At 43.5% G+C, this 22,042-nt stretch overlaps 1 protein-coding gene across 1 annotated transcript in view; it reads right to left on the bottom strand.

Moving 5' to 3' along the window:
* Positions 1-14,861: 14,861 nt before the first annotated feature.
* Positions 14,862-22,042, bottom strand: part of Dpys (dihydropyrimidinase) — a 76,355-nt gene continuing 69,174 nt past the window's right edge. Inside the window, exons 9-10 of the mRNA XM_047565579.1 lie at positions 16,589-16,702; positions 14,862-16,496 (exon numbers count right to left, since the gene is read on the bottom strand). Of these exons, the coding sequence (XP_047421535.1) occupies positions 16,598-16,702 (105 nt within the window). The 3' untranslated portion in view covers positions 14,862-16,496; positions 16,589-16,597. The remainder of the gene's footprint in view (positions 16,497-16,588; positions 16,703-22,042) is intronic.

The raw sequence follows: 22,042 nt of genomic DNA, 5'->3' as shown, positions 1-22,042 counted from the left end.
ATAGTACAATCATCCCTTGGGATTGATTCCAGGACTTTCTGCAACTACCAGAATCTGAGGGTGTCCCTTATATAAAGTGGTGCATTATCTGCATACAACCTGCACACAACTTCCTGAATTACTTAAAATATCTCATGTACTATAAATATCACAAAAATAGTGATTGTACTATATTGCTTAGGAAATCTTTACCAGAAAAAAGAAGTCTGTATGTGTTTGGCAATTTTTTAATGAATGTTTTCAATCTAAAGTTGGTTGAATCCATTCATGTGGAACTCATCGAGGTCTGGACATGTGTACATTTTGTATAAATGTATATAGCCATATATATGAGAGAGAGAGAGAGAGAGAGAGAGAGAGAGAGAGAGAGAGAGAGAGAGAAAGCAAAGCCATATTATGGCATCATTAGCTTCGAACTGAGACTTGACCTGCCAGAACCCACAGCCCACTCCGAGTATTAAACAGGTCATAGACCCTGTGTTTAGGGGTTAGGCTACCTGCATCGGGAGGGGTGGGAATGGGAGGAGGGTATTTACGCAGCAATTTCTGCAGTGGCTGGTGTGGGCAGCTGTGTTTCTGGGTGGTGTCACTTCCCCGTCTCTCTGGGCTGCCATGAGAGCTTTCCCTGGCTGTGAAGTAGAGCTCCCAGGCAAAGCGAGCAGACCTTGGCAAGTAAAGTCAGTTGGGAGTGGCAGAAGTTGTGAGGACCCAGGCTGGAGCCGACATCTTTGAAACCTCCATTTCCCCATCAGTTAAGTGAGAGGGGCTGCGTCCCAGATCACCCAGGTCTGGGCTGGCACTGAAGTCCTGCTGTTGTCAGGGTGGGTTCTTGCCTATAATGCATTGAGAACACTTTGCTCTCCTTCCTGATTCATTTCCTCCAATACAAAACCTATTCCTGGTGCAGGGATATCTGTACAACTGAAAAATTGTTTTGCTGAAAAATCAGCATGATTCTCCATATCATCTATGTTGAAAAACAACCCTCACTGTACTTTAGAGTACAAAAAAATTCACTCGACATTAATTCAGTTTAAACAAATGAATGATTTCTCTTTGAATGTCTGCATCACTCAACCATGAAATCCTAAACAACTTCCAGAGAGCTGTGGCCCAGAACACCCTGGTCCCACTCAACACTATTTATAAGATGCCCTGTGTGTAGCAGTCTTTACAGGTTTTTTTCCTTCTTCTTCTCAAATGTTCTTTAATCTCTGTAGATGGCATTTATGCAATTCAGAAAAAAAAAAAACGCCTCACCAGGATCAGTCAGCAGCAAAGTCCTCTGACGCATCTTCTGTGATCTAGTTAAAAATAGGAAAGAGATGCTTTGCTAAAGTCCTCACCATTGTGTGGTATTACAGAATTCACCACTTTTTTTTTTTTTTTTTTTTTTTTTTTTGGTCCCCACATCCTGTTCCTTTATCTAAAAATAGATGAAAACTCTGTCCCTGGATTTTTGGACAAGATCTTTTGCTTTTGTGACCTCGGCTCTCTTGTCCTTGTTCCATGTTCCTCTGCCCACTTTCTTCACCACCCCCTGCAACTCATGATGTATAATCCCTTGGCCAGCGTGGGGCCCCTATTTTTCTTCCCCTGTTGCAGGGGTTACTAATTCCGGGAACTTCACGGGCTGGGTAGACAATATAATGTAATGAAACCAAACAGGGAGATAAGGTCTTGCCAGACTGTGCACACCCCTCCGAGAGGGTAGCTCTGACTCAGTTTCCCCCGGATCAACTGATTTTTCCCAGAGCAGCCAGAAATCCAGATTGTTGTTTCCCAGAAACCCAGATTGTTGTGGGAACTCACCTAATCTTTAAGTGCTAGAAATAAATTTGGATACTGACTTTTAAAAAGAGAGTAGAGGATAAACTGAGTGTTCGATTTGTGACTTTTGCCCTTTGGGGAATTTTGTGTTGCCGTTACCAGCTATAATGTGGGAACCTAAAAAATCTAGTACTTATTGGTCTAAACCTTCCCATTTTTTTCCAATTCTTGGCTTTTAAAATTTGGAAAGAGCATGGAATTTTGATAGGAGTCCTGGATTCTGATTTGCCCTTTGCTAGATATGGGCTTTTGGATGAGCTAACACACCCTGAGATGAGGACTTTGAGAACTCTATGAAACTCGGTTAGTCTTTGAACCCGACAGATCCTCCTTCTTGTGCTTTCTTACCTTTCCTGATCTCAAAGATCAATTCCCCACAGCTATTAGTGGCCCAAATATTTTCCTGATTTTCTCAGGTTAGAAGTCAACTTTCTTTCCTCCTCCTCCTCCTTCTTCCATGGTACTGAGGATCAAACCCAGGGGACTCTACCACTGATCTATGTCCCCAGCCCTTTCTACTTTGAGACACGGTCTTGCTAAGTTTTGAGGTTGGCCTCTAACTTCTGATCCTCCTGCCTCAGGATCCCAAGCTGCTGGGTTCTACCATTTTTTTTCACATCCAAAAGTACAGATAGTGTAGTCACCCAAGAAACAAACTCAGCAAATTCTCATTTATCCTTGGAAGAACTGAACTTTGAAAGCAGGAGACTCTGGAAAATTCACCCCTCTCACCTTTATCTAGCTGTCTAGTTGGTGAATGTATTCCTTTCCTTGGTCAGCTGTAAACGTCCACAATGCTCTCACAGCCTTGGCATCTAGAAGCCTGATTCCGGTGTCAGCAGTGCTGTGCGCCCTCCGGAACCTCTGGGGAAGCATTTTCCCTTATCTCTCCTACCTTCTGGTGATTGCTGGCAATCCTTGGCATTCATTGGTTTATGGCAGTGTTACTTCAATTTCTGTTTTCACATGACAGCCTTCTTTCTGTATTGAATATTCTCCCTTCTTATAAGAAAGACAGTGATTGGATTAGAGCCCATTTTAATGGAGCATAACCTCATTTTAATTGATTATATCTGCAAATACCCTGTTTCCAAATAAGGTTATAAAGTCATCTCTCAGTATCCCTGGGGGTTTGGTTCCAGCAGCCTGTATATACCCAAATCCTCAGATGCTCAAGCCTCTTGTATAAAATGTCAAAGCATTTCCATATCCTCTCTTACACTTTGAATCATCTAGATCACTATACTACCTAATACCATGGGAATGCCCTATAAATAGTTGTTTTACTGTATTGTTTAGGGAATAATGACAAGAAAGAGTCTATGTATTCTGAACAACATAATTTTGAAAAAAATATTTTTGATCCAAGATAACTGGAACCTGCAGAAATGGAACTCATGGATGGGAAGAGTTGACTGTCTTCAAGGGACTGAGGATTAGGAGTTGAACATAGCTTTTGGTGGGATAAGATTCCATCCAGTGCAGGAAACAACCAGCAAAGATGTCCCCCTATAAGCATCACTGCATGTGGCTGTGCAGAATCAATCCTTTAGAAAATGCCTTTTCCAAGTAGGTCACAGCATAGCAGCACAGTTAGAATAAACTTTGCTTATCTTCTGGGGCCCTTTGACGCTAAATGCAGACATGAAAAGGGCAGGAGACATCAGCACTGGGCTTCTGATGCAGTCAGAGCCTAGCAGTTTTGAGGAACTTGGAACTTTCCTTGGCCACAATAAATGTTCTACTGTGTGGAAGCTTGCTGGGCATTGAGGAAAGGACCCAGGCAGCAGACCTCAGCCATACATGGAGTGGAGCCTGTAGAAGCCTTAGCAGTGAGAGAGACCAATGTGGGAATCAGTATGGTGCTTTATGGTGCCACCAGGGAGGGTGATTTAAGACCTCAAGAGAGGAATGGACTCAACTCAATGCAGGACCGAGGACATGCCCATTCAAAGGTGCAGCAGACAGGTTTGTGAGAGGATGTGGACATTCAACTCCAGAAGCAAAGATGAGGCTCCTCAATTGGTAGGCGTGGGCCCCGTTTGAGTGTTTCTTAGGTCTTAAAAAGTTAACAGCATGTCAGGAGCCTTAGACAACACAAATGGACCCTTCTAATAAAAAGGACACCGAAAGATAAAGTGAAATTTTCACTGTGATGCTTCCTCCGTGAGCTCGACCTGGAGTGTGAGTCTTCATTGTAAGAATGGGTCCGACCACAATAGTGACCAAGACCATGCAGAGTCCACAGGTGCTGGTGAAAGTCTGAGTGCCAGACATTATTTTCAGAGGCAAATGCTTCTTCCAGGGACTCCTTTCATGGCTGTCTTTGAACACACACCGAGAAGCAGTTTTGAAGAGAGTCAGTGACAATGGCTGACAAGGAAAGTCGCTTCTTGGCTAGGAAGTTGTGAAGCAATTCCATATTTTAGTTTTATTATTTTTTTAAAAAAGATCATGCCTTCATGTGTTTAAGTGCAATTTTAAAGTTGATTTTTGAGAAGCCAATGTTCCCTTAATGAAAGACACTCAGTATGAGTACAGGATATAAACACGGCTGGGAGCTGCCATTGTTAGAGATTTGAATAAGGTGCAGCCATGCCTGCCTGGTGACTTGGGACAGATTGAGAATGCCGAAATGCAGAAGCAAGCTGCCAGGGAAACAAGCCCCTAAGTGGGACACCCCTGAGTGTGTATGCCGTATGAAGAGAAGGGACATGCTGGACGGCAGGAGTTCTCAGGAGGGGTAGCAGGAGTGATCTCCGCATTTGCTATCTGTTTCTAGAAAGAAAGCCAAAGTTTACCAAAAGCCACTGAAGAGGGGAATAAAATTCAGAGCCTACTGGGTATTTTTAACTTGACCTTATTCATGTGTCATTCATTTCCTTGTTCACTCCAGCCAATGACTAGTGCCTCGTGTGTGCCAGGCATAGGGCCAGGCACTGAGACTACAGGAGGCACAGGGCGCCTGCTGTCCCAACCTGCTCTCTAAAGGAACAAGACCTCAACACAAGCCAACTCATGCCTAGGAATCAACCTCCCCTTGCCCTGCAGCCCTTTCCTGCCCGGGGTGCTTCCAGCCCTGCTTCCTGGCCCAGGGACACCTTGCCACCCTGCCCAGGATTCCAGCTCTACAGAACCTGTCTTCTTCCCATGCTGGTGTCGGGCCCCTTCCTGGAGCTCAGCCTCCGCTGTGCATGGTCTCGTCTCTTCCCCCGCCTCCTGCTGGGCTTCCTCAACCTGGAACGCCCAGCTCATTTCACTGCCCAAGTACTCCAGGCCCAGAGTGCCTTCTCCACAGTTTCCATGTTCAGCCTTGGCTTTGGTGTGCTTGTTCCCTCCTGGCTCCGACATTTGCTTGTGACCCTCAATAAGGATGGTACAGTGACTCATGGAAAACCCTCATGTCATGATCTGTTAGCCCAGCCCCAGTCTCTGCATATCAAGGAACAAAACCTTCAGCTTCCTCCACAGGGACTGGTGACGTCTCCCTTTCTCTGCCACCCTCTGTAACCTTGTTCAGGCTCCAGTTCTTCTCTAGAGTCCTTGGCACCTTCCTCCCAAAGGTCTCTATTGTGTCACTATGATCTCACCAGTCTATCTTTAACTCTCCCATGACTGCCTCTTGTTTCACTACAAACCAACTTGCCAGGGCAACTGGCTTTCTGAGCACGACATTTATGTTTATAATCATATCACACTTGTTACCCACATATTGCTTTGTTGCTCACAAGGTCATCTCCTTTGTCTTTTGAACAATACAGTACAGTAAGCAGCGCTGGTATTATGGTCTCCCGTCCATGGATCAAGAAACTGAGGTTCAAAGAGCTTAAGCGATTTTCCCCAGGCCTCATGCTGAGAAGCAAGGAAACCCAAGCCTGAAGTGGGCCCCTGGCCTGTGTCACTTGTCCTTTGGTGCATCAGGCCTTTCATGGCTGAGTCCTTGCCCACACTGTCCCCATTCTTATTCTAAGTCCTTTCCTCTGGGTAAGCAGAGAATTTCAACACATGGAAGAAACACCAACTAAAACTTCCTTCTCTTCCCACCAGATCCAGTGGCACAGTTTTATATTCTAGGATCCTACAACTAAGATTCAGTGAGTTCCATTTGTCCTGTGTAGCCTACAAACAAAATAGGACAAAACAATCGGAAGATGCTGAGGGACTTCCCTCCTCCTGAGATCTCCCTGGGAATGTGGGCTCTGCCTGCCCTGCAGCCCACCTGCCCACCCCGGGGGCCCGGCTCCCTTCAACTGCCTCTCTCTGGAGTATTTTTATTGTGAGCTCCCAAGGGCTGTGCACACGCTTCCTAATGTGCTGCGATCCTCCCTGCCTGTCCACAGACCTGTGCCGCACAGTCAATATTGATCCGCCAGGGTGCACGTGTTCTTTTAGGAAGAAAAACAAGGCTGGTAACCAGAAATCCCAAGACAAGAGAATTATTTACAGTGAGATTGGGCCCAGGGAGGAAAGCTGCAGTGATGATTGGAAAGCACTTAAGAAAAGAAAACAGAACTTGGGGAACAGAGGAGAGGACAGCAAATAACTCCCAAGACATTTGTCTGTGGAGCTGCAGGACAGCCTGGTGGACCTGGAGGACTGTGCACTGTGGCTGGGGACCATGCAGCCTGGTCCCAGGGTCACAGGACCCTCCCAGGCCCCTCCTAGAGGCAAGTGGGGATGGCCCACGGGGCGCTCACCTTCCTGCTGGCCCTGTCCAGAACCCTGCAGAGAACCAGGAAGTGGCACAGGCTGGAAACTTTGCAGTCCCTGTCACTTACCAATGGCTAGCTCCCTTCCGTCCCACCCTGGCTGGTTTTGGGGTGCAGTCTCATCTTTTTCTCACCATACACCTGAAGACTACTACTCCCGTTTTTAAAGAGTTAGATGCCCTTGGCAGCTGTGGTCTCCTAGCTCCTGAAGGCTGGGGGTTGGACCCCATAATCTATGCTCTTAACCACTCTAAAGATGGTGCTCTCTCTGCCTGGATCTGACACTTGATCGTGTCAAGTGGACTCTGTTTATTTCATGGACTTCTCATGACAAGCCTATAAGGAAGACTGGGTCAATATTATTACCTCCAGTTGAAGAAATGGAAGCTCAGAGAGTTTGAATGACTTATACAAGGCCACACAGCCAGAACAAAGGTAAATATGATCTCAGGAGCTTATTCAAGACAAAGCTAACTCTGTGGTCATGTCTCAAGGCCATGAACAAAGTCCTTCCTGGAGGTCCCTTCCCACCAGCTTCAGCTTGGAGAGGGGCAGAAAAACAAGTTGGTGACCTCACAGGCAGGAAGGATGTAAAGTACAAGGATTCTAGTTGAATTAATGAAGCAGATCTAGAAAGTGCTTAGTGGCAACAACTTCAGTATCATGCCACTGGTTCCTGTACCAGCTGTGGTTCTAACAGCGTTTCACCATGACATCGTTGAGTCCTGATTGCTGACACTGCCATCCCTTGTTGACCCCTGGAAGAACCTGGCTTTCACTCTGGGGAGGGAGCTAAGGGCTCGCAGCTGGGCTTCTTAAGCCTTCCCTGTCATCTGAAGACACCAACCCTGCACCTCCTCCCTGCATCTTTTTATTTTGGTTTTCTAACCACTTAAGCACTCAAATCCTTCACTTAACATTAGTTCATTTTAAAATTGTTGTGTGTGCCTATTCCATTTTCTAAAGTTTTTTTTTTTTCATTGCAATAAAATACGTATAACAAAGTTTGCCTTTGTAACCATAGGCAATTTTACTGAGTACAATTCAGTGACTTTTAGTATACTCATAGTGTTATGCAATGTCCCCACTCTATTTCAGAACATTTTTTTTTCATCCTCTAAAGAAATGCCATATCCATTAAGCCATCACTTCCCATTCCTTCCCTGCCTCAAACCCCTAGTCTTTTGTCTGTGTGGATTGGCCTATTCTGGGCATATCATCGAAATGGATTGAAACAACATGCAGCCCTTTGTGTCTGGCTTCTTTACACAGCATGATGTTTGCATGGTTGGTCCAGGTTGTAGCATGTATCAGTCCTGCATTCTTTTAGATAACTGAATACTATTCTCTTATATGGCTATGCCACAATGTGTTTACCTATTCAACAGTTGTTGGACATTTGGGTTGTTTCTTTCTTTGGGATATGATGGATGATGCTTCTATAAACATTCTTGTACAGGTCTTTGAATGCTTGTTCTTAACACTTTGGGGTCTGTACCAGGGAGGGATTGGTGGGTCAGATGGTAATTGTATTTCACTTATTGAGGAGTACCTCGACTGTCTCCTGCCACTGTGCCTATCCCTGCCTGGCATTATGCTAGACACTGGGGGTGCAGTGATCTCTGCCTGGAGGAACTCATACCTCAATTAGGGAGACTGTCATATGGTAGGGACAATACATACACAAGAGTGTAACTGGTGACTTCATTTGCTCAAATCTTTCAGAGGTGCTGTCAAGACAGGGACTGCAACAAGGAACAATGCTATATGACATCAGAAGTTCAAATTCTCCTGGAATATCCATGATTTATGGTTATCAGAACTATGTACCATAAACCACAGAAGTTGAGAATGAACTGTGAAAGGAAAGAATTGCCAGAGTATGGGAAAAAAGGTAGCCCTTGCCATTGATTGATGACCATATCCTCTCTCTCCTGCCCTGGTCTATTATCTTTTCATCCTAAAAACACAAAAAAACATGAAAGATCTATACACAAGCCCAGAGAGGAAAGAGTTCGTTCTAATGACACTGATCTTGTTTGGTAATGAATCCTTGTTGACATGAATAAACATTCGACAAGCATCTACTGACTTCCTACTGTGTGCCAGGTTCTGCATTAGACATTTGGGAACAGCTGTGACTATACACCATCACCACGCTGGTTGTGTTAAGGATAAAAAAGTAAAAGATGTGGTTCAAGAGGCAATGAGGAGATGGGCTGGAGAAGACACGCTCAGAATGTGCAAAATAATCACTGTGCTTCTCATTTCAGGGCATACGCTTTCTTTGTAGCACTACAGTTAGAAATGTAGGTTTTGTGATTATTTGGTCAATGTCTGTTTTTCTCGGGAGGGCAGGAACCATGTTTGCTCTTTTTCACAATTTCATCTCTTGTGCCAATACCTGGCACATAATACACACTCAGTAAACATTTAGTTGCCTACAGGTGACACTCAGGCCTTATAGTCTCTGCTTCTCCATCTCTGTGATGTGGAGCTGAAAGGTTTTTCTATCCCCAAATCTTTATCATGCTCTGATTTCTTATCTGAATAAAACTTAAATCTGATTCATGTTCGAATATAATGAAGACTTCACCCAGGAAATAATTCGGGCTCGCTCTCTCTATTCTAAGTTGTAAGGAATAAATTCCAAAACCACTTATGACTTTAGACGAATTCATTGCAGATATTTTAATTTCAGTTATTAACTTTCACCAACAATGAACTCAAATACTATAGTTTATGAGATGGAAAGACTTGTGTTTAATTAGCTCATGAGAAAATTTGAAAAGAAAATAGTCAGATCTATTTCTCAGGCGGGTGCATGAATTACTGAGGCCCAGGTAGGAAATAATAGTCAATCGCTAGGGACCCTCTTTTGCAGAGGGTTTGTTTTGTGTTTTGGTTTGAGTTCAGTTGTATAATTGAACTATTGGGCAACAGTGGTTATCAAATGTGACTCAGAGGAAACCAAAATTTCTGAGGTGACATTTGATGGACTTATTCTGATTTGAGGTAAAACAATAAAGCAGTCAAGCTCAGAGAAATAACAGAGGCAAATGTTGATCCAGGACTGACTTTATGCTCAGGGCACGATATGACTCGCTTCACTTAATTCTCCCAAAACCCTAAAAAGTAGATATTTTTATTCCCCATTTTACCGATAAGACAAGTGAAGTGGGGAAAATTTGAGTAATTTGCCTGAGTGGCACAGGCGGTAAGTGACAGAGGGAAGTGTGGGACTGAGTCCGTTTTACTCTGGACTCTGTGGTCTTGAGCACTTCCCTGCATGGCCAGCCACACCTCCTCCAGTGGAGATGAAGATGGACACTTGGAGCAGAGCTGTGTCCTGCACAGCCACGAAAGCCAACAGGGCAGAGCCGGGACGACACGGGTCACTGGGGCTGAGCCCTCTGTGCGTCATGGGAGGTGCCTCATGGCAAGAGGTGCTAAGCCCGTGAGTGTTCAGGAGTGGCAGTGACAGAGTGCTGCTGTTCAGATTCAGTCCCTGGTGGCTAGGGACAGGCCGTGGCTAGACTTCCACTGCTCTGTGGCCCCTGCTCAGCCACCCGCTTCGTACTCCCGCTCACCATTTCCCACCTGGGCTCTTGACTTTAGGTTTAAGGGAAGAAAACAGCCAATTTTGATCAAATTATCTTAAATAAAATGCATAAAAAAAAGAAAACCCAACCTGCAGACCACTTGAGGAGACAAGTCCTTATCTGTATGCTAGATTTCCTATAAAGAATCAAGTTGAATTCCACAATAACTGTCATTGATTTCAGAACACTATGCATAAATAATTGGAGAAAATAATGCATAAATAACCTTTATGCAAAAATAATTGGAGAAAGAGTTCAGCAAGACTATAGAGATAATTTGATAAAACTTTGCTATTTTATGTGATTTGGAGAGTCTCTTCACAAAAGAGGCTTAATACAGCCTGGAAACTCCTTTCCCGGTCATCCTCTGATGAGATCTGGGGTTTGAGAAACTACAGTCCATATACCTCCCCATGCCTCAGTTTCCCCATGTACAGAACAAAGATAATCACAGTTCCCCCCTCGTGGTGTTATTGGAAGGATCATGTCGACTGATACTCAGGAAGTATTAGAGCAGTACGATGTATTTACAGAGACACTCTTAAAGGCTGAATGCTGCTATTATTTTCTTCTGAGTGCCAGTAATGTCAGGTACATCCTTCAGGAGTGGGTCCTTTCCACAGTTCTGACTAAGAACCATGCTAGAGTGGCCATGGGAAGTCAACTGGACCAGGATTTACATCCTGGGCTACCCAGTAAACAGCTGAGTATCCTCAAGCAATGACTCAACCTCCCCCATGCTTTGTTTTCTCATCTGTTAAATAAGAATAATAATACTGTCTCATAAGGCCAAGGGAGAATTAAATGATGGAGTCTAAATGGGGCTCCGTACTGGTCTGCATCTAATAAGGGCCTGTAAGTGACGTGAAGAATCTCTTGAGCACATTTGTAGGTTTCATTGAAGAAAAAGCCAAAGGGCCTGTGTACCTGGGGAGGCTGCATCCTGTTACAGGGCAAAACAGCACTGCTGGGAAAGCCCTGCCAAGGCCTCCTCACGCCCCAGCTTGTTATGCAAATGACCTTGACCCACAGCATCCTCAGGGCCAGTCCCCAGTGCAGTTTATACTTTAACAAATGCTGCTGTTAGCTCTTTAGGCAAATGCATCTCTGACTTTGAACACAAGTAATGGTTTTTGGTAATGGTACTTTTTATTCGTGAATGGTGCCTCTCCTCCTTCTCCTCCTCCTCCTCCATCATCTTCTCCTTCCAAATTTGTTTCATTCCTTTAACAAGGAATTGCCACCCCCCGTGCAAGGCCTCCAAGGGGCAGTGGCAGCCACTCTAAGGGGTTTGGTTCTGTGGTCTAGAAACAGTAGGAGTTTAACAAATAATGAGCCCACTGCTCTTTTAAAAAAAAATTAAAAAACAGATATCTTCACAAAGAAGTAAAGGAAGAGAGTAGATTTGACCAAAAGAAATCTAGTTCATGTATTTTTGCCTTTGGGGGCTCAATATGAGGTTGATGAGCAAGAAGAGAGTGAGTCATTGTGGGGGAAGGGAGGAAGGAGAGGACAATCTGACCCACCATCGATGGAGGGCCAGGAGCTTTATGTATATCACCTCAATTAATCCTAACCATCCTCGAAGGAGGTATTGTTAGTTACTGTATTCCCATTTTATCCATAGAGAAATTGAGACTTCAGAATTTTAGTATCTCGCTCAGTTAATTTAAATATAGCGTCTGAGATGGAAAAGCCTGTGATAAGCCTGAACACTCCTTCCTGTACAGAGAGAAAACATTCAGTCTCCTTGCTGACATGGGGACCTGCTCACACCTGCCTGCAGCACTTGAAAGCCAGGTTCCAACCTCCCTCATCTGCGTCCCTGCTCAGACTGCTCACTGGGACCCACCCCCAGGCCACTATGCCCACTGGCCCTCACCAGGCCCCCCCTTATACTCTGACCCGGTGCCTGGACTTGCTCTATCCTCCACTCTTGGCTTCCATGCCTCCGTTGCTGCCAAAGGAGCTGGTATTGCCAAGCTTGGCAAATTTCTCCATAGAAAGAGATGAGCAGCCAAGGCTTTGGCAGTCTCTGGATAGCACATCGTTATTAACTCATCATATTGCCATTAACGGTAAGCAGAGTAATCGCAGCTAGCATTTGCTGATGGTTCAGTCTGGCCTTCATAATCCGCACAGCATCCTTGTGGCAGGTTCTGTTATCATTATCATTCTTCTCTTATCAATGAAGAAACTGGGGTTTAGGAAGATCAAATAAACTGCACGAAGAGAAGGAGCTCAACCTCATTAGTGCTCCAGAAAATACAGAATCAAACTCCAATGAGATCCTTTTGACAGGTATCAGATTCACAAAATCCTTGGAGAACCATTTGTCAGTTTCTAAGTTAAGGCAAGAATGTGCACACCTTAGATCAATCGGTTCTGCTCCTTGCACTGAAGGTACAGACTCTAGAGAAACTCACATGCATACCCACAGAAAGCTACGCTGAGATACCGAGAACAGTATCAGGATAGCAATGTCATAGAACAACCTGAATGTTCACCCAACCAGGGATTGGGTAAGTAGATTGTGGTGTGATGCAGATGGAATATTCTTCAGCAATAAAATCAATAACTAGAACTTAGACCCGCCAAAACAAATAACTCCCAAACACGTTGATTTAAAAAAAAAAAAGCAGAAATCTATATTCTATGCAATGTTTTAATAGGTTTAATCACATTCAAAACAATGCTTGGGGACAAGTACATGTATAAAAGGTATAAAAGATGTACGTGGAAATGAAACAGCAGAGTGGAGCTGCTGGGTGCCCAGGGAGGGGAAAGGGAAATGAACAGAGTGAGGGGAAAATCTCAGGTCTTAACTGGAAAAATACAAAAGGGTGATTTATGTTAATTTTTATCTTTTGGCAAGTTTCGATAATCTCACATTTTAATTTTAAAAGTTGCTCAAGGCCTCATGTGTAGTGAGCAGAGAACACCATTTAGAGCCTGCATTTTATTTCCTCCTCATGCTTCCTTGGAGGAAGTTCAGTGGAAGGTGAACATGCAGAAGAAATTCTTGTTCCATCCTTTGTGCAGACCTCAAACAAGCAATTGTTCAGGGACAGAGATCTTATTTTGTACACCAATGGCAATCTTGAAAAATATGGCATTAAATATTGATAGCGTGAATTATGTTTTCCCATTGCCTTATAGTATTATTTAGAACTATGATCTCAACAAAAACACTGGCAACAAAACCAAATAAAAGCAACAAGGGGAGCCTCACATTCATTTCAATTGACTCTATAGCTATTTCATTCTCCCAAACAGAGTTATCAAACAGACAACGAACGATGACCCCGTGCTCTCTACAGATAGTGCCCTTACAGAAACATACTCCATGAAGTTTCTTCCTATTTTGTTGTAAGTTCTCACTAACTTTATCTATATCAATTTAAAAACTTAGCAGAAACTCTTACACTTTTTCCTTTATTTAAAAATATAGGTATCCACTGAATGCCCATCAGTAGCCAGGCTCTCTGCTAGGTGCTGGGGACCCAGACAGGTCTTGCCCTGCATGAGCTCTCAGTTTCCTGAAGGAGACAGAGGCAAAGTCAATAACTTCTACTGTTCCTCAGCAAATGTGGGTGATTGGTTCTGGGGTCCCCAAGGATCCCTCAGATCTGAGAATGCTCAAGTTTCCTATATAAAATGGCTGAGTATGTGCACACAACTTAAGTAGACTCTCCCTTATGGTTTAAATCATCTCTATATTACTTGCAATATTCAATATAATGTAAACACTATGTATATTGTATTGTTTAGCAAATAAGGACAAGAAAAAGTCTGTATGTTTTCAGTACAGGTGTGATTTTTTAAGACATATTTTTGATCTACAGTTGGTTGAGGCCACAACTGTGGAACTCACCGACACACAGCGCCCGCTGTAGGTAGATGAGGTGAGGTACCACGATGGCGCCCACGCTGGGCACCGCCATGGAGAAGCATAAATCAGGCACAGGACCCAGTCATTGGATCTTGGAAAGCCTCCCAGAGAGGGTGGCATTTCATCTGAATGCTAAAGGCTGAGTAAGAACTTCCTGCTGACTAAGAAAGCAATTTAATTATTTCCTTTCAGAAGATTCAGTGATTCTATTGTGGAACTTCCATTGTCAGTCAACGTGGAGAAGAAAAATAACCAATATTTTAAGGTATCTTTTAACCTGAGGATAAAAGATCTGTAGTTTGAACCTAAAGATTCCTCTTCAGGGGTAGCTCCTCAACCATTTTTTTCCTATTGCTTAAAACAAATGGCAGGTGGATACAGTGAATTTTCTACTACCCTTTGTTAAGTGTGCAAATACCCACCCCTGATCTAAGTGTGTATGTTAGGGGAGCCCACAAGAACTGCCTAATTATCCTGACTTTACTCCATGTTTTAAACATCCCTCTTGACCTAGTTACTCAGGAGAAGCAGACACAGAGGGGTCACAGTACAGACCGGAAGTGCAGGGAGGAAGGTGTAAACACAGCATCTCTCAGACTTGCTGATTCCATTTAATCCTTCCAATCCTCAACTCATCACTGTGATTGGATAATTGCCTTGGATTTACCTTCAGGTTGAGCACCTGATTTGATTACATACACTCTGTCAAGGGTCTGATTGTTAGGCTAAAGCAGATGGCACACCGGAAATCACAGTCTCAAGTCAAAACCACCCCACGGTCCCTGTCCCACTAGTTAGAAGGAGACACATAATTCACATAACAGGGTATCAAATGAAGATCTCAATGTTTATTAGTTACAATAAAATGTAAAATCACAGTGCAATTTTAAAACAAATGTAGCCACTAAAAAACAAAACTGTTAAACAAGAAAGTGATTTTTCTAAATTCAAAGAAAGAAATCTAGTGCAAGCAAAAATTTTAAAGGAACATTAATGAATTTTCACACAGACTTTCCATCACAATAATATTCATTTATATCCTCAATCTTAGGCAGCAATAATGGCATAGTGAGGAAGACAGCAATTACAGTTGAAAGAAAATCAAAGAGGCCTAGAGCGATTATTTTCCCTAAAGGATCTTAGGGAATTGAAATAAGGCCTGCCTCTCTACGGGCTGACGACGTGTGCTGAGGGGAAGGCAGCATTCTTTCCTCTGATTTTACCTTTGAAGGGAATGAAAGCCACTCCGTGTAGCATTCTCTCTCACAAAGAAAGGCAGAATTCAAGCTAACCCCAAGAAATGCTCTAATCAAAGTAAACACCAAGCCTGCTCCTGCAAATGTGGTTCATAGCATGCAATAGCTTTCAGTAGCATTTTCTTCCCTTGCTGATCTTCCTCTGAATTTTTAATATAATCTCCCTGAATTGGAAGAATAATTCCAGTGATCTGGAAACAACAAAAACACTGGAACTTGGGGCTAGAAAACGTTTAAGACGGAAAACAGGCGCAGCATGTGGGTCAAAGGGCTTGGTTATTCAAGAATTCATTATCCCAATCCCTGCAGTCAGGGGGGGTTTGTAGGGAAGCACAAGCTGTCAAAATGTGACTCTGTGCAATGCCTGAGCACAGATAAGACCAGACCTTTGTCAAGTAGAGCTGCTGATTAGTACAAACCTCTAGCCCTGTCCATCAGGTCAACCCTAGGTTAAAGTCTCATGCAGATTGTTACAAATTGAAACATCTGAAAACATGTCATGAAATAAATTTTTAAAAGTTTCAGAGCTTAGTAAAATTAGAAAACTGGAAAAATATGTAGATTTTATGAAGTCGATAGAGAGATACTAAAATCGTAGCAAGGCGACTGTCGTTAAGTAGGGATATGGCAGAACAGGACTAGAAAACAAAGAAAAAAATTGACAAGGATGGTGATCACAGCAGCTCCAAGACACAAAGAAACATCTGTGTCAAAAAGGCCAAGGGGAAACTGATGGAACATCTTTACACAAATGATCATATCTATATTATTCCAAAAATTAAGCATGAGGAAAAAGTGCATCACATACTATCAAATATTTTTTTCCTGAGAATTACATTCATGAAAGCAACATTCATTTTTCATGCATTCTAAATTCTAGAACACAATGGCATTTACAATACAAAGATTCATTGTTTCATATAAAGTTCTAATTGGCTTATAAATTTTGACCATGAAATGACACTCCTTGCTGTAAGTAGTGCAGTAACAGGGCCCTCGTCATGCTCCCGACCCACTGCTTCTTACTTGTGGTAGATTTTCCAGGGCTCCATGGAATGTTCCTTGATCTTATCCCAAGGCCTTCTTCAATCCGGAAGACTCATCTAACTGTTCTACACCAACAGGTCTTTTATCAGTCTTTCCTTAGCTCAACCGTCCTTGAGTTTTACATCCCTTTTAAGTCTTTGACCTTGGACTCTTTAAATGCCTGGGAAGGGAGAGAGGTTAATTTCACATGCTGATGTTTATACGCTGATTGTCATGCAAGTATACTTTCTTTGCCCACTCTCCCTCACTTACAGCACCAAATCAGGAGTGATCCTGCATCCTGGTCCCTGCTGTAGAGTCTCTGGATTTCAACATGCTGACCTCTCCCTTATAGGGTGCACGCTCCACCGGCACAGGTGTGCAAGTCTGAAAGAGAATATATTTCATTTCTCTCTTGTGGTTTATTGACTTTAAAGCTACAGACAGCTTCCTTTGTGACTTGTGAGAGCAAAACAGAACCTTGTGAACATATCATCTAGCAGCCTCTTGCCCTCTCACAGGATTTCCTAGCAACCTTGGGTCTTGGGATTGTTCTTTCTTTGTCAGTGTTAATCTGTGTCAGACAAAGGCCCAGGGAATGTGCCATATGGGCTTCTGCCACATCTTCACCTCATCTGAGTCCCTTCACCATCTGACATTCTACCTTTTCTTCTAGTTTCAGTCCTAGCCATCTGTGTTCCTAGAGGGTTTTGTTGTCCCTCTCTTAGGACTGAGCATTTTGCTCCAGATTACAGCAATTTGCTTGTGTTTTATTTTCCTGACTGCCTCTGTGTATAACAGGTTTTCTGCAGAATCTCACCTCTTTGGTGGCCAATGACACAGCAGAACTCACAGTTGGGTTCAGCTGGAGTTAATTTAGTGCTTGAACAGTTTCAAAATCTGGACTTTATAAGCAAAGGAATTCATGAGAAATAACTAAATCATGCTATTTGTAAACATGCACACAACTTCTCTGACAAGTCAAGAGGCAGCAAACGCCAGTGATTAATGACATGGGCTCTGGAACCAGATTGCCTGGGCAGTCACTTAACACTCTGCTCCAGTTCCCTTAGCTGTAAACTGGGGCTAAAAGCAGCACCTACATTATAGGGCTGTTGTGAGGATTAAATGTTGACAGGATTAAATAGAAGGGAAACATTTGGAATGAAGACCAACAGAGAATAAGCCCGTTATGGTTTGGATCTCCAATGTCCCCCAAAGGGTCACATTCTATTGATGGCTTGGTCCCCAAAGCAGCAATGTTCAGAGATGAGGTTTTTGGAAAGTCATAGAACCATGAGGGCTTTGACCTTCTCAGTAGATTAACCTGTTGGTAGACTCTGAATTTGAATGTACTGTTGGGAGGTGGTGGAAACTGTAGGAGGTGGGACCTACTCTAAGGTAGTGGTCTTTGATGGCATGCTTTTGGGATTACATCATGTCCCTGGTCCCTCCCCCACCCGACTACTATCTCTCTGCTTCCTAGCTGCCATAAGGTGAGCAACTTTTGCTCCACCACGTCCTTCCACCATGAAGTTCTGCCTCACCACAGAAACTTCCCAGAAACAATGGAGAGCTGAGCATGAGCTTAGATCTCTGAAACTGTGAGCCAAAACAGATCTTCCCTCTGATCAAGTTGTTTTTCTCATATATTTTGTCTCAGTGACTGACACAAAACACTTAAAAATAATGCACACACACAAATAACAAATTATTGTGGGTCTCATTTTGATCATGTAAACTAATAAATATACTGTAGTGAATGACAATGTGAACTGTGGAATAAGACAGATCTAAGTTTGAATTCTCTCTTTGCTAGTTGTAAGGAATTCACAAGTTATTTAGTGCCTCTGAGTTGACATCCTCATCCACAAAATTTGGTAAATAAAACCCATCTCTCAGATACTTAAGATCTTCCAGAGACTCAGCATTTCCTTCGTTCAACAGATAATTACTGAACCCACACAGTCTCACCTATTTTGCCAACACAGAGAATATAACAAAGAGTAAGGTGGGGACAGCTCCCACAGCCCTGGACTTGCAGCACACGTGAGCACCCGGACAAGCCTCTGTCCCCCTTCTGTGTCTGCCCCAATGTTTGGCTGGACCTCCACTGTGACTCATTATCCACGCAACTGTTTGCTTCACCCCAGTCCTGTCGGCATCTTGAGGTGCCTGGAAATGAAGTGCAATCTTCCCATTTCTGTCACAAAGCCCTGGACACTGTGGTCATTGGGAGTCAATGCACACCTGAAACCTTACACTTACCTAACCCCCCACTTCCTTCACCCTCTTCCTCTCAGATCTTTGCCCATGCTTCTTCCCCTCCTGCCTTTACTTCCCAAGCTAAACTTCCTGGTATAGCACTTTGACCGAGGGTGATCATATAATTTATCAACTAGTAGGACTGAGAGTGGAAAGGATATCTAACATAATTAACAAGCATGATCCAGGACCATGCCAGCAAACCAAGATTTCTCTCCACCTGCCTTCAACCCTCTCTTGACCACCATCCAGAGGATCTTGCCTTCCTCTGTTGCTCTTGGTCTTCACATTCAGATATACCCATGGTATATTTCAGTTCAGTCATCAGCCTTTCTGCACGGAGCGCCCCTGGGGAAATTGACATAAGTGTGCAGATAGCTGCACCACCTACTCTGTGCTGTGTGTTGCTCCTCAACTCCTGCTCCATCTCCCTCTTCTCACAGCGGCTCCTGAACCTCTCTTACTTAGTTTTCAGCTACTAACTTTTTGTCTGTCTTGGGCTCACTGGGAACGGACTGCAACACCATTGGTTCGGGTGGAGTCATCAAGTGTGGGTCTGTCCGCATTTAGGGACAGGCCTGCTCTACAAGTTGATCAGTCCCTTAGAGGATTGCTTCCCCTGATCTTATCTGCAAGTCCCAGGATAGTGCATGTCCCAAACCAGGCAAATTGGAATCCTTCCTAGAATCTTCATGTTGGGGCCAAGGCTTGGCGTAGGCTGGGACGCCCACTATCTTTTTACCTAAGTATCTCTGACTTTGCTTTTATTCCTCAGGCAGGCAGTCATCAGACTAGTAAGCTTTAGCCCTCTCCATCACACCCACTGTCTTGCATACTACTGTTTTCTGTAATGATTTGTTAACCTGTCTGTCTCCCCCAGTTGTCAGGGGACCAATGTATTGCTGTTTCTCCATAATATGTACCCAATAAGTACGGATGGAAGGGTCTTTTGAGGAAGTGTAGGTGCTTCCCAGTTAAGCTTGCTTTCTTCTGTGCATGAGGAGTCCTGGCCTGGGCTGACTCAGTTTCCCTCATACTCCTTTGTTGTGCTTCACTGAGTATCTGCTTTCTAGGCTTTTCTGTCTGGCTGACCAGCAGCCTTCTGTGGAGAGGTCTCAGGTCACTTGGTTTTCTAATAACTGCTTTCTGGCTGCTCAGTCACTGCCCTGGTAACACCATCAAGCAGCATGTAGCTGGCTGGTCCCCAGGTCACACTGATCATCATATGTCTGTGACCTGATTGATCTTATCTGCAGTTTCACTGTTCATCTGTCTCTGAGGTTCCAGGTGGGCACAGTCTGCTTTACCTCCAGAATGATCACTGACCGTGCCTACCCATGCTGCCACCTGAGAAACAAACCAGTCTCTTAGCAGTCTTTTGCTGTCTCATACTTCGCAATCTTTCATTTTAATAGATATTTTTTATCTATTAAAAAAGGCAATTTAGGTTCCAGTCTCATGCTCCAAGCAATTTCAACCTTTTACTCTTTTCTTCTCCTGAGAGGTGGGCTGCATGAGCCCTGTACTGACTAGACTTGCATCTCATTCATCTCTGCGCTGTCTCTTGCCCCTGGCATTGCACTCTCTCTATATTTTAGAACCTCAATAGATATTCACTGTGACAAAATGGAAAAGTGGTGGCATCACTCTGCAGAATCTTAAACTGTCACTCCCATTGTTCAGAAGTTCAGTTGCACATTTGTTTTCTAGGTAGACCTAACCCACTACTCAGGAAAGCGACAGTGATAATGGCAAATCTCTATCAGATGTGTGAATGCCCAGTTTGATATGGACCCTGGTCTATGACGGAACCAGTGTTCAATGCTAGTGGTTGGGTCAAAAATAAAATGGGTTTCCTTCCCTGGTATCTCAGATGAGTATAGTGGTCATGTCGTCTGCAGTCCCATTGCTTCAGCTGAAAGCACAGTTCATTCTTAGAGGACTTCTATGCAGCATAAAATACTCAAGAGAGATCAGAATGAAGAATCTGAGAGGTATGGGTTGCAAAAAGTAAGCAGATTTCTTCTCTTGCCTTCTGAGAATCCATGTTTTCCTGATCTTTCTGTCTCTCTGGGCAGCTATCTCAGGCTCCTTTGCTGATTTCTTTTCTCCTCAATCTCTGAAGGTTGGTGGACCCAGAACACTATCTTAAGCCCCCTTTTGTCCTATTTAGTAATCCTCCTTGATGGCTCCAGACTTGTGATTTTAAGTCCATGTGCTATGATTCCCAAATTTATCTACAGCCTTGATCTCTCCATTGTTCAGATTCCCCTTCCAAGTGACCAACTGACTATAGCAAAGAGGTGTAAAAGTGTGTCAAGCAGAACTAGGTTTTGGTTAAGCACAAGGAACTAGAGCTGGAACAGATAGAAGATAAAGCCTGTGGTATTGGGGCTGCTTTCTGATTGATGCCAGTATCACTAGTCCTCAGACGGTGCCTGGTGCTGGATGAACGTTTGTTAATGGAGGGAGACTGCTTGACTGTCGGACTCCTCAGAACATTTTATATATTGATGGGCAACAGAATCACTGGAAGGTAACGTAATTTACGATTACTTGGCAACTTTCTCAAGGAGCACCTGAAGATACTAAAATGTCCTGAAAATACACATTTGAAACTAATCTGGGTTGCATGATTTTTTTCCCAGTATGTGCCGGTCAAGATTAGGAGATCAATGGCAGCAATGGTTTCCATCTTGATGGTCTCACAATCAAATAAAATGGCTTAAAGGTACAACCCTGGGAGAGGCTGTCTTGGGTAATACAGAGCACAGATGGCACCTCACTGGACAGGATGCTGGTAGATCACTTTAGCAGGAGTGTTCAATCTGAGTTTATAGGATTTAATGACAATTGTCACTGTGACAAGTTAATAGAAAGACAAACATGAGAATTATATCACATGCAGTACTGTGAATAAACATTAATTGCAATCATCATTATATTTGCATAATTGGAGAAATGCTTTTTGGTTAGCTGATCAGGGGAAGAGGAAGCTGTGAATGGATAATGATTTTAACTATATTGTCTGCCAAGAATGGAGTTCTGGGATGCTACATTTTCTGAAAACAGAAAGACCAATAAAGAATTCACAGGCCCCAAGGGAGTTACTGATGTGATGCTGCCCACTGAGATAAAGATACAAAAATATACATAAAGACAAAAGAAGTTCCAAATACCAAATAGCAGACACTGGCTCAACATCAAACAGCTCAAATGAACACTGAGTCCCTGAGAATGAAATCTAGGTGTGGCCTGGCGAATTTAGAGAACAGTGGAATACAGCGAATTTAGCCATCTAGGGCTCTGTGCACCGCTAGACCATGAGGAACCCCTAGTTCCATAGAGGTGATCTACAACAATAAAAATGTGTGCATTTTGCTAAAGTTTTACCATCCACTTAAAATACCCTGTGAGCTCTTTCTCAAGAACAATGCAACAAAGCCCGGCCCTCTCCCTTCT

Source organism: Sciurus carolinensis, chromosome 1, assembly GCF_902686445.1.
Source record: "Sciurus carolinensis chromosome 1, mSciCar1.2, whole genome shotgun sequence".
NCBI classification, from domain to species: Eukaryota; Metazoa; Chordata; class Mammalia; order Rodentia; family Sciuridae; genus Sciurus; species Sciurus carolinensis.
Note: the sequence above shows the minus strand (reverse complement) of the source record. Positions and strands in the feature narration are given on the sequence as shown.